Genomic DNA, 12,860 nt, shown 5'->3' with positions numbered 1-12,860 from the left:
CTGAATCGAGACTACTGTTCATCCTTAGCTTGCTTTACCATGCTTAGGCATTCAGCCCTTTTAATATGCAAGATAATGCACAACTTGGAGTCAAGCAATGCCTGAACACAACAGAATAAGCCAAAGACAAAATGGCAGCCTTCAGGTCCTGCAAATATGCAGGCTTAAAAATCAGACCCTTAACATTATTTAAAAGTTTCTTTTTTGTATTTATTAAAATACACACCCTTGCAAAATGTATGGCTCATTGAGCGGTTCATAAAACACATACAAGCCTACAACACCAAATTCTTACAATATAAAAGAAACTTCTTTTAAAAGAAGTTCTATGTGATGTCAAAAACCCTGTTTCAAACACAAATTAAATTTGTGTAAGGGTCTTTTTTCTAAGCCAGTCATGGTTCCAGCTATGAAACTGGACCTGGGGACACTGGTCTCCTCACATTTGTTGCAGGGAGATTTCATTTTTCTTGTTTTCTGTTAATTTTCCAACACAAAAGCTCATTACTGAAATTCAAGTCAACACTGTGTTTAAAGACAATTAAATTCCGTACTTCTGGCTCTGCCAGAATTGTAAACATAAGATCAATTATCCGTTCCCTGTTATATCTGAAGGGGCAAATTTTAATGCTGTAGTTACTACATCTCCATGGCACACTCCAGTGGGAACTTTGCAAAAGAATCAAACTCTACCATTTCATACCTGCTCCAGGACTGGAGCTGTTTCTTTGTTGCCTTCCTTTTTTTCAGCACCATCCGCAACAACAGCTTTGGATGCCAATAAACCTTAGGAGAAAAGTTGCAGATATTTTTAGTTAGAAGCAGCTTGCAACAAGAATTTGTGGAAAAAAAACCCCACAAAACAGTGAGACAAGAAATATGAACTGCTTATATCTACAACATAATGCTCTCTGAAACAGCTCCACACAAAGCTAAACACTTTAAATTAGAACAATCAAAAAGTTAAAGGATGTTTCCATGATCATGTCCTTCCACAACAGATACTTCTCTAGCATTTCCACTAACATCATGAAATCAAATTATCAGTTGTAAAATAATGCCTCACCACCTTTCTGAAGCCCACGCACTTGGCCTTTAAAACCAAGCCTATAATACTGAAGAAAATTTTGAGATCAAAATTGACAAAAAACTTTTCTCTCTCTCCCCTTTCCAGTTTTTTAAGAAATTCCCATGAGAACTTGTATTACTACTTCTTAATTCTAACAGATGAAAACCCTTCTTAGATAAACTAGGACAAGGGATTTAATTTCCAAATGAATATTCCCAGCAGTGGAGCTCCCAAATTACCTCAATAACAAGAATACATTGGGAGCAAATATATCAGAATGTATCACTTCATTCATGAACTCATATACAATATCAGTAATGTAAAAAAAAATAATCTGTAAAAGACAAGGCCACATAAATGAAAAGGCTTTCCTGTTAGCTAAGCATATAGCAATAGCTTCAGTTCTACTTCACACAGTAACTTTAATTACCTAAGTATGCAGAGAAAGAAAGAGTTCTATGCCATAAAACAAAGCAGAACTGATAAAACCTGAAAAACACAAATCTGAACAGCAGTTTCTATTATAATCCCTGGGAATGTCAATATTGGGGGTGAAGAGTTTAAATCATCAAAAATAACTTGAGCTGACAAATCCACAGAAGAGTCCTATTCTGTTCCATGAAAAATTAGATATGCTCAAAACTAATTTCCAGTGCACAATGCCCAAGGAATTATCAATTAGTGAAGCCTAGCCTCTCAGAAAGCACTCGGGACATTAAAAAAAACAGGCACCAAAAAAAAAAAAAAAAAAGTGTGGTATTTTGATAGAGACCTATCACATTTCAGCATTCCACAATAAACACTAGGTGCTTTGTTTCATTTACTCTTTATGTTAGATTAAGTTATGCTTCAGTTTACTGGAAAGTAGTTGTTTTAAATAAACTTTGTTATAGACATGGTGTTCTGAAAAGAGGTGTAAACTAATGGATTTTACAGCTAAATAGGTTAATTGAAAAGCAGAAACTTACTTAGCCCTATTACATTAATACAAGTAAGTTTATCAGGTAAAAATATTTCTGCATTTGGTTTCATAAAAGATTTAGGTCTCATGGACCTAAATAAACATTTGTGACTCGAATCATACTGTTTAAATCAAGCTGCAAAATTAGCAATGATCTTTATATTGACAATCATACATCTAAAATGAAAAGCATAAAATAATTTGCAAAATTAAGTGAAGGAGAGTTTTAAATACTAAACAACAAACTACAGTCTATAAGGGGGCTTTTGTGGTTATACATACCACAGGCTGCCCAGAGCAGCTGTGGGTGCCCCATCCCTGGCAGTGCTCAAGGCCAGGCTGGACGGGGCTTGGAGCAGCCTGGTCTGGTGGAAGGTGTCCCTGCCCACAGCAGGGGGTTGGAACTAGATGGTCTTTAAGGTCCCTTCCAACCCAAACCATTCTATAATTCTATGATTTTTACTTCTTTCTAGATGCTCAGTGCTCAGAAAGCAAAGCCATGAAATGAACCTAGATTCAGTCACACCTGTGATACATAACCCTTGTTATACCCTTCTTCTCTACTCCATTAAATATCTTTCTAAGAAATCACCATGCCTGTAGAAATACAAAAAAAGTCTACAAGCTACTACAGCTGCAGGACTGACTACAGGTTCATCATCCTCTGTCCGTAAAAGCATGTAACAAATAAAAAATATGAGGTGGCATAATGAACCAGAAGTGGTTTGTTCTGTAAGCTTGCTGCAGATGTTCTTTTAGGTATCCACGCTGCAGCAGCAGATGTGGAAGCAAGCACTGCAGAGGCAAAAACTAGAAGACAACATTAACACATGCTTAGCAGGAGACATCCTTCACCTTTGGGAAATGTGATTTCCCCTAGTGGCAGCAGCAGAACAAAAATGCACAAAGGAATCAACTTTATTTTGCTAAATGTTGAGAAAGGACACCAGATGCAGTAGTGGCCCTTGTGGCAGAGCAGAACCTTCTGCAACAAATACTGAATGCTGAATTGAAATCCAGAAAACAGTTCCCTTCAGTCTCCTACAACCACAGGTTTTGCTCTGTTGCCCCAATACAGCCGTAAGGCACTTTGTAAACTAATGTTTTCCTAACAGCTACAATCCTTTATGTCTCTTTTGTAGCCATTCTGATGAGTACACCAGCATCATTCCCAACCTTCCTTCATATCTAAAAGCTCATTCTGGAGACAAAAATGACAATTTACAAGTATTTCAAGCTTAAGAAATAAGCATGTAGCAAAAGAAAATTTGATTACCAGCAGTTACATTTTCAAAATACTCCATTACATGCAACTATAAAAAAGTCCTCACTACAGTATGAGCTGCAGAAGTGTGTTAATTTGAAAAGAGTTACACAAAGTAACTACCAAGCACGGCAAATTTAATCTTGCAATTAAATGATTAATTCATTTTCACTGAAAGATAACATTCTATGTTCGCAGAGTATGTTTTCATGGAGACAGAAAGACACTGTTTTTGGAATGATAACACAGTCAACGGCTGCAATATTGTGTTTTCTGATTATTCAGCTCAGTCTAAATAAGCCAGTCTAACTGCTATTATTCTCATAAAGCTCCTTAGGAAAGGAGCATCTATCCACAAGCACAGAAAAATATAATTTCTAGAGCTACGAGTTTTTCAGGTATTTTTGGTATCTTCTGCAACTAATTGCTATTGGGAAGAAATTAACAGGGCTCTTCAAATGTATTAACACCAGTATATATATATATATATATATTGTATACATCTACTGCTTACAACAGCAATTAAATTGGGACTTAACTGAGGGTGTATGCAGCATGAGCAAAGTAGAAACGAGGCTGATAAATCAGGCATCTGTTAACTAAACTTGGTACACCAAATACGAAGCCTTTCAGGAAAGAAAACCCTGGAGACATAAGATGGCTTTTTCTAAAGACTGCTTCCTTCATATCATATCACGTTCCATACTGGCCCTTTTAATTTATTTTCTCTTTTAGACTGAAGTACTAATTGAGACTGAATCAGAATCACACTTACAAGAGAAGTGACTAAACATGCTTCACTGCTGACCTATGAAAGGTTGGATCAGCCAAAAGACGTCTGAAAAAACCTGATCGTGCAGGTTTGTCAATCAGGTTATTTTTATCTTACAGAAACAAGTAAGACTTTTTGTATGAATGACCAATGACCATATTCTATGTACTACAAAAAAACAACCAAAGGAAAAAAAAACCCTCCCCTGTAGCACAGAAAAGTTTGCCAGACTTCACACGAAGTATTAGTTACTAGAATAAAGAGTGGAATTTCTATCTTACCATCTGTCCAAGGGCCCCTCTGTTAAGGGGGGGGACTTCATACCTTTTTTCCACCCAGCTTTTGAGACGCATCTGATACTTTCCCAGCACAGGTACAAACATATTACCTCATCCTAAATACTGACAGGATCAATGCTGACACCACAGTTTGCTTACTGGGAGGCATGGGGGAGGACGGATATAAATTGAAATATTTTTTCACAATTAAGTAATTTAATATTAATGTTTAGAATAAAATGTGGGTTTCAATTTTTAAAGATAAGACCAATTATCTATTATTCCATTTCGTTTTGTATGAAATGTATTCTAAAGCTGTATACCTGTTTTCCATTAATACCTGTGAGTAATAAACGTAGGGAATGAATACCTTAGACACCAAAAAAAACCCGCAAACATTTCAGATCTTCATTGCTTTGATTTATAGCTAGGCTTGTATACTTTTAAATGCCATACCATAAACTCTTTTCAGCAACAGTTTTACTTTATGAGATACTATGACAAAACATATAGTTTTTCCACAGCTAACAAAACCTTTCATTTATAGTGGTGGTATCTAAATCACAACCACATTAAGAAGTTGTACAAACCCCAAAATCACCCAATAATGAAGAACAATGTGCATCCGAAGTTAAAATATACTCAAAAAATTCATCAGTTCAGGATGGTTACCTTCCTAAAAAGCTAAAAATAGCAAGTCAAGTCTGAGACCATTCTCTAAATTTATGAACAAGGTAGATTTGTGAACAAGGTAGATTTTATTACCATTTATAGATTCCTCTCAAATTCCAAAGTAAAAGACTGTAGTGAACATGCGCTTCATGAATGTCTTTTTAGCCATCTACTTTAGTACTTTGTACATAAACATGTATATTTCATTAAACTAAAAAAGAAAAAATTCAACAACAAAAGAAGTATTTTACCAGTGATCTTGTTAAGACGAGCTCTCTTTGCCTGAAATGAGTTGCCTAGATTACTTTTCCTCTTGTGTGATAACGTGCTCTCTGCCTGCACAAAGGTCATCTTTGGAACATCCACTACAGGAAATCCTACTTTTAAAACAAAAGAGAAATCTAATAAACTCACATTTCACAAATCCTTAACACTCCCCAAAATAATTATTTCAGAAGAGTTATTAGAATGCTGCAAAGAAACTTTAAAATTCTATTAAAAAATGAAAATGACACATTCTGAAGATTTAGTATTACACATTGAAGCATTAGATGTAGATTACCTCAAAATTTGTAATTTTTACTCAACATTATAAGAAATCTGTATTAAGGACTACTAAAAAGAACAATTCTTATCAAGCCAGAAATAGTTTCAAACATCCCTGAATATGGATATATACAACATCAAGGATTCTCAGATAACAGAAGATACAGGAATACAAACAAAAGCATACAACAGTCGTTAGAAAAAAAAGCTATGTTCTGCTCTTGTTAGAGCTAGTTAGAAGTATTGCACAAGTAGTAAATGCTGACTGAAATGGAATTATCTAATAAAAATAGTTTCTGAACCGATTTATGTTATGTATCATAGTTATCATAATAACAAATTTGACATCTTTCTCTAAAAATACTTGTTATTACTTAATTCCAAAATTATCAACAGAAATTCTACTTCGACATTAAAGCTATTGTATACAACTTGTTTTTACCAAATGTGTCACTAGATGTAGGTTCCTCTTCCTTTTTTTGGACTTCCTGCATGATTGTAGAAGTTGAGGTTTCTTCCTTTTTTGAAGGAACTTTTAGCCATTTTCTGTCCTCTTTATCTTTATTGCTGTTTGCGCTGGTTCTAGGTTTACTTCCTGCTTTGTTCTTGGCTGCTGCTGCAGCAGCAGCTTTGACCAAAGCTATCCAATCCTCCAAAAAGGAAACAATGGTAAGTAAGTATTAAAAAGTGCCTGAGACTCAAATAGAATACTTATAAAGGCAGTGAAATTTCATCTAGAAATGTTCAAGAGTAGTTAAATTTATTTTTATGGCTACTACTCAAAGAGCGGTAAAATGAGTTTCCTAAATTGCCTAAATAAACTTTAAGTATTATCAGTATACCACATGGATATAAAGCAAAAAGAAAAAAAACTTCAAAAAAATCACTGTGTATAGAATTCTGGCAGCACGTTCCCTGCCACCTCTTATCTGTCATAGCCTTAGAAACCCAAGAGCTCCCAAACCCTGAATACTGACTTTTTTTCTTACCCTTCTGACTGTGAAATACACCAATTTCATTGTTGCTTGAATTTTTTTATATATATATATATACACACACACTATACAAAACTACAATCAACTAAAAGCATGGTCCAGCCAGAGGTCTTCCTGAATTAAACTGATAAAGCAGGGATAACTCTTATCTTATTATATCTGTGTTTCTAGAGTAATTACAGATAGCACTCTCTTTGTACTACATTACAAATTCCATTCGATAATCTCAGTAAAGTCTTCTATCATGACTGAATTTCACATCCACATTTAAGGATATAAAAGTGTCACTGTAGCTAATGGCTTGTTTGACTATACAGAAACATCCAAAGAGTGAACAACAGAACATACAGCCCAAATTAATCTACTTTTCAGCATGTAGATGAAGTCTAGCCACCCTGTAAGTCAACGGAGAGAACTAAATACTTCCAAGGCTGAGCCAAGCTCTTTCCACTAGTTTGGAGTGATCAGACTCCTGCCTTATGTCTCTGGAGCATCAGGGATCAAATTTTAACTTGATCCTTTGTACCAAAGTATTTTTTCAAATTTTCTATAACATGAAGGTACAGAATTTTTCCATGGAGAAGTTATATGTGATATAAAAAGCAATAGCAATGTTCAGCCTCCACCGGTAAGAATTAAGCATCTGAGTGTTCTGAACAAATATTAATTTACTACATGGCAATTTGGCTACAAGGCTATTTGCAGATTTGTACCACCACATATAAAAAAGGTACGATAAAGGCTATCTTTTGCCTAGTTTCACACGAGTGCCTTACAAGTCGTAATATCTTTTTTTTCCCCCTCAACTCTAGACAGACCATATTTTATTCTGGAGTGTTTCCCTGTTGTTATGTTATCAAACAAGGTACCTAAAGTATCGGAATTTTATAAATCTTCTTTCTATGCAAGTTTTTCCAACTCATTATGTATTATGTGTCTTTCAAATTTCTGTTCTACTGAGGGTTTCTTTGTCACCTTTGATGTACAAGAAAAGCATAACACAAAATACAAAGCATTGCTTTTACTTGTATTAACACTTTTCTTTGTCCACAGCTCAACACTTTTAAATCACTGCTTTACACTTGTTAGCTTCTACGTCGCGTCAAGCTATGTACCAACAGTTTAGTTTCCTTTAAGATAAAAGTGTTCTGTGTCCAAACTGTCAATGCAAGCTACTCTAAATGCAATACACTCTAGCTAGCAGCAGCAAAGTTTGGAAGTACTTTGGCAATGCCTACACAACAGGCAACTACCAAGGCCATTTGGTGACATGCCAGCCACAAAGAGCATGTCTAACTGCCAGCTGCACAGTCAACCAAAACCACACATACCTCTTTTTTGGCCAGCCAAAACAAGCACACACATTAGCTCCAGTCCATCCAGAGCCTTGCCCATCCAGCAGGACAAAAAAAGGATTGAGCTATTTGTGGTGGTGAGGAGTTAGGAGACCTGAGAGTAGAAGCCTTAGACTGTACCCTGGCCAAGAGGATCAGCAACGCGGCTGGAGCCTGGATCTTATGATAGAGGCGGGATGCAAAGGAAGTGCAGCCTGCATCAACAGAGCTTCTAAACAGCATTTTTTTTTTCAGTCAAACTAGCCTCCCTGAAATCAGAAAATTTCAGAAGACATCATGCTTCAAGGACCACACTGAACTAAGTGTCCTGTTTAACAGCAGTTGTTCTGGTGCAAAGTGAAGTAGGGTTTTGTTTGCATTTTATTTCATTGTTTGTGTACTCTCTTTAAGACACGGAGCTTACAAAGGGTAGCAGGACACATACAACGATGAAGCAAACAAAAGTTAAACATTCAGAAGTCAGAGCAGAGACATTAATTACAGGGATAGCAATACTTTTTTCCTAGATTAACACATAAATTTAAATCTCATGAGGTCCCTTCCAACCTCAACAATTTTGAGATTCTGAATTGGCCAGAAACTCTGTGGGTCCATTTGTTAGCTAGGCTCTGGGGTAAACCTTTAGGCGCTAAAGTGATACAGGTAATTCCTGCTTTTTAACCTTGAACTGCTGCTAAGCAACTGCTCGGCCGCACAGCTTCTGATGTGTGAAAACTGTTTAGCATCTAAGATGCTAAGGTGGCTGTATTTCTTTTGAAGAGCACAGGAACTCCTTCAAAAAGATACATTTGTGCCTTTTTCAGAATTTTTAGAAAAAAATAACAAAAATATGGAAGAATAACAGTGGGAGCCTAAAGCACAATGGATTCTGAAATCTGTCTCAGGGTCATTGTAAGATTAAGACTCTGTCAACCATAATAGCATGGAACTAAGTATCATAGATACCACAGAAACTAGTTGCAAACCTTTAATAGCAACACTTTTCCCCAGAGCATTCAGTATACACAAATCCAAGGGCCCACATATGAACACATTAGAAATTAAAAATGTAAAAGCAAAATCCTCTAAGAAGTTTTCCCTACTTCTCCTTTGTGTCCTGACATTGCCCCTCTACTGGCTGTGGTTCTGTAACTCTTCACCATCCAGCCTGATTTCCCATTTTCCACGGTATCTCACCCCAGTGAGTTTCTCATTTACACATGTAACATAAAAAAATAAAAATGTGTATTTCCTTCTTTTTTATTCTTACTAAAATTCACCTTTCAAGTAAGCTGAGAAAACTGACAGGAAAGAAGTAATGGGACACTGTAGTTGAAGACAAAACATTACTTTATCACTACTGAGGAAAACTGTCATTATGTTACTTGGATTCATAAATCAAAGCACAGAAAATTGCACAATCAAGAAATAAGTTAGTAGGAATTACCCAACAGCCTTACACATCAATTAGCCAAAACACTTGTATTTTAAAATACTCCTTTGTGTAACTTGAAGCCTGCAACAGTGGGAAGACAAAACCAGCATCATTCCTAAAATCCAACCCTTGCGCCAACAGCAGAATTCACACACACACTGTCCTCTTTTCACCTGGCTACAACCACCACCTTGCTGCTTCTCTAGAAGATTCAGCTGTTTTTCCTCTCCTGACACATCACAACTCCCAACTCCCACACATTCACACACACACATATATATATAAAACACATCATCAATCTATTGACTGGCTGATTCCACAGCAAGCCTGCATTCCTTACCCTCACCTTTCAATTCTAAACAGTCTGCCCCACCTACATCTTGGTTCACATTGTCTCCTGTCACATCTTCTTTTTTCCTCTGTCCCAATCGCAAATCCATGCTTTTTCCTCAGCTTCCTCTTCCTGTGTGCCAAGTCCCCTCCCTCTCCTTCAAAACCCTCCTCAAAACTCACTTCTTTTGGTTCGATTTCCGTCACTAATCTCAGCTCCGGCGCTATCTGCTCCCTCTCGCGCGCCTAATTACATCGAAGATAAAACAAAAAACATGAAACAGAAAAAGTAAGTTATCCAAATACTTCATATGTGCTCTCATAAGGGCAGTCTCAATATCCCCATCTTTCTTTGTTTTCTCTCTGTACTGTTAGCCACATTTCTGTGTGATTTCAATTAATTTGCGCTTATCTGCACAGCAACCTAACCTGTAGTCCCATTGCATTGAACCACACAAATATTTTCCACTCTTTAAAAATTTTGCCTTTCCACCCTCACAGCTGAGTCTTACTAAAGTATACTTCTGCTGTAACTCAAAAATAGTTTGTGTTGCAGTGTTCACAATCTCTTCCTTTAAAACATGCTAAGCTCAAATCAAAGAATTAACTACTCTGTATATCTCTTTCTCCATGTAATTTAAATTTTGCATGCTTAGCACACACCTTCCAAACTTAAATTTGTTAAATTTGATAATGTATGGAACTTGAGGTATCTTAAGCTTATACCCATCTCGTGATTTTATTTTTTTTGCTTTGGAAACAGACAAAAAACCAAGTGATAGGTTTAAATTAAGCATGAAGCATTGGATCTGTCTGCTCCACTGTTTTTCAAATCAAGTTATAGTCTTGGCATTTTTTTTTAAGCTTTACATAATTTTTAGTAAATGTCTTGTTATAAAATAATAAATGCAAAAAAAGCAAAAAACATCCATTTGAGTTCTAGGCTTAGACAAAGCTTAGTTTCAGATACCTGATTTTCAAACAAAATCTTAAGATTGCGCTTTTATTCTTAAATACCACAAAAAAACACTTTGAAAAACATTTTACCCACAGCATGATGTAGATGTTGCAGAAAAAAAGTATCTCTGCCTTTGAAAGCTACAGAATTTCATACCTATCTCTGATTTTTCAAAATGAAAACCTATGACTAGTAACAATTAGCATTACAGAAAGCATAATTGGTGGTGTTCTTGCTACAAGACAACTTAAAAATTCTAACCCATCCTAAAGTGTAAATTTGGCCCCCTTATTCTTTCTCGAGACTTTACTGAAGCCACCCACATCCAACCCCTGAGATGTAGGAGACTGACAACGTAACTACTGAGAAAAATCAGAAATAATAGATGAGCTGGACTGCCACCAAGCATGTCTGGATGTCAAAATGGTTACTAAGAAATAGAGTTACTATTTTTTTTTAAAGCTGAAAATGCCTGTGGCCAAAGAATAGTAACTCAAGATTAGACACAACATAGCTCCCTGGAAAAAGCACTGGACTTCTTAACATTGTCACAGAAGGGCTATCTCAGTTCAGTCACAATCACATTACCCAAGTTTTCCTTTTTATGAAGTAAAATGAAATACTCTAGCCTGCTAACTTACTGTCATACTGAAAGTATTGTTTGAAATATTACATACTGATTCAACAGTTATTGCAAGACTGCAGCAAGAAGACAGTGCTAGCATGACTACAGATTTTGGTTTAATCTCTTTAAGGAAATTTAGTTTAAATAGTGCAGTATCACCTGCACAAAGTTCCAATGTTCTCTGCGTAGATGATCAAACTCAGTATACAGCTACCTGTAATCTGGAGGCCAGGACACAGAAATGTTTTCAAGCCAATTCTTTTATCCATCTGTCCTTGTCACAGTATGGATGGTTACAAAAGTAATACCTAATTATTTATTTTTGCCAAGTCAGAAGGAATACTCTGAAGAAAACAGAGCAAGTAAGAGCAGTTTTTCCACATTTTATTGCCGCCGAGTCTCTAATAGTTTCAGTGGAGTATTTTCTCATTAACTATGAAAATACAGTTACCATGCAAGATACATGCAACGGCATTTCCACTCAATGCTTGTAACAGTTTTCGATGTTGTTTTCGTTTCGCAAGTAAGGATAAGCCTAGTGACTAAATCATGTCCTTTACTTCACAGCCTCCCTCAACTTCTACTCGGCATCTCTTCTTTAACAGCAACTGGACACTATAAGAGATAAGGAAATATTTATCTGTCTGAATCCCCAAAAGTTCTGACACAAGGAAGAAAACCCCCAACAGAACAGTCATGTTAATAGGAACACATGGGCAAAAAGCTACCACAGTAGCAAACAAAAGAGATGGGGCAGAGGGTGAGGAAGGAAAAAAAAAGAAAAAAAAAAAAGGTAAAAAATAAAAAAATCAAAAAAAATCAGCAGCACAGACTATTAACAAGCTAAAGCTTTTTCCTGAAAGGACACCAGAGGAAAAAGTCTCTGCATGCCACTGGTTTTGTAGACTGCAAGACAAAACTCTGAGAACAAATTAGTCTGCAATGGAGTGTACAGCAGCCAGGCATTTCAGATAGAGGCAAGACTACTTGAGCAGCACACTCTGGGGCACCATCCATAAAACTGGTGAAGCAAGGCACTGCAAGACCTAGAATAAAGACTGCGATCTAAAACTAGTTGTACTAGATGACACTTTTACTACATCAAGACATTTAAAAAAAAATCTGAATAAAACCTAACAAAGAGATACCTGAAGTATTCTTACCTGCCCTTTTGCATCCTCTGGCATAGATTTGATATGCATCCTCTTAAGACATCGAATAACACCATCATAGAACTGTACTGTGAATGTTCCTAGAAAAGGATTGATGTAATCACTGTGAGTAGTTAAGAAAAAAAACACACCTTGTTACTGTGAAAGCTTTAGCAAAATGTTTTGTAGGCTTGATGAACCAAGTAACCAGGTGTTACCTACAGTCAAGACTGAGAATTTTAAGAAGAAATAAATGACAGCCTCAATGAAGCCCTGCTTTTACACTGTTGCTCTTTGTCCCCTTGGACAATTTCAAGCATGTTTAGGCTACTGTGTCACTTTTGATCATAAATATTACATAATTATTTCAATGAATTAAGTTGCCACAATAGGGAAACAATTCAATTTACAAATTCTTGTTTGCTTTATCCTACAGTAAAACCTTCAACTTCAACATAGGTTCATTAAAA

At 36.2% G+C, this 12,860-nt stretch overlaps 1 protein-coding gene across 8 annotated transcripts in view; it reads right to left on the bottom strand.

Moving 5' to 3' along the window:
- The window catches only part of PHF20L1 (PHD finger protein 20 like 1), a 61,484-nt gene that overhangs the window by 38,041 nt on the left and 10,583 nt on the right, over positions 1–12,860 (bottom strand). For 4 of the 8 annotated variants that reach the window (XM_037378627.1, XM_037378628.1, XM_037378631.1 and 1 more), the window contains exons 5-9: positions 12,403–12,491; positions 9,840–9,902; positions 6,005–6,212; positions 5,268–5,396; positions 704–786 (exon numbers count right to left, since the gene is read on the bottom strand). In XM_037378627.1, the coding sequence (XP_037234524.1) occupies positions 704–786; positions 5,268–5,396; positions 6,005–6,212; positions 9,840–9,902; positions 12,403–12,491 (572 nt within the window). Of the gene's footprint in view, positions 1–703; positions 787–5,267; positions 5,397–6,004; positions 6,213–9,839; positions 9,903–11,690; positions 11,791–12,402; positions 12,492–12,860 lie in introns of those variants that run through there. The other 4 variants (XM_037378633.1, XM_037378635.1, XM_037378629.1 and 1 more) reach the window with 4 other exon arrangements.

This window comes from Falco rusticolus, chromosome 3 (assembly GCF_015220075.1).
Source record: "Falco rusticolus isolate bFalRus1 chromosome 3, bFalRus1.pri, whole genome shotgun sequence".
In the NCBI taxonomy this organism is placed as follows: domain Eukaryota; kingdom Metazoa; phylum Chordata; class Aves; order Falconiformes; family Falconidae; genus Falco; species Falco rusticolus.
The sequence above is the reverse complement of the archived record's forward strand: the minus strand, read 5'-3'. Positions and strand labels throughout refer to the sequence as shown.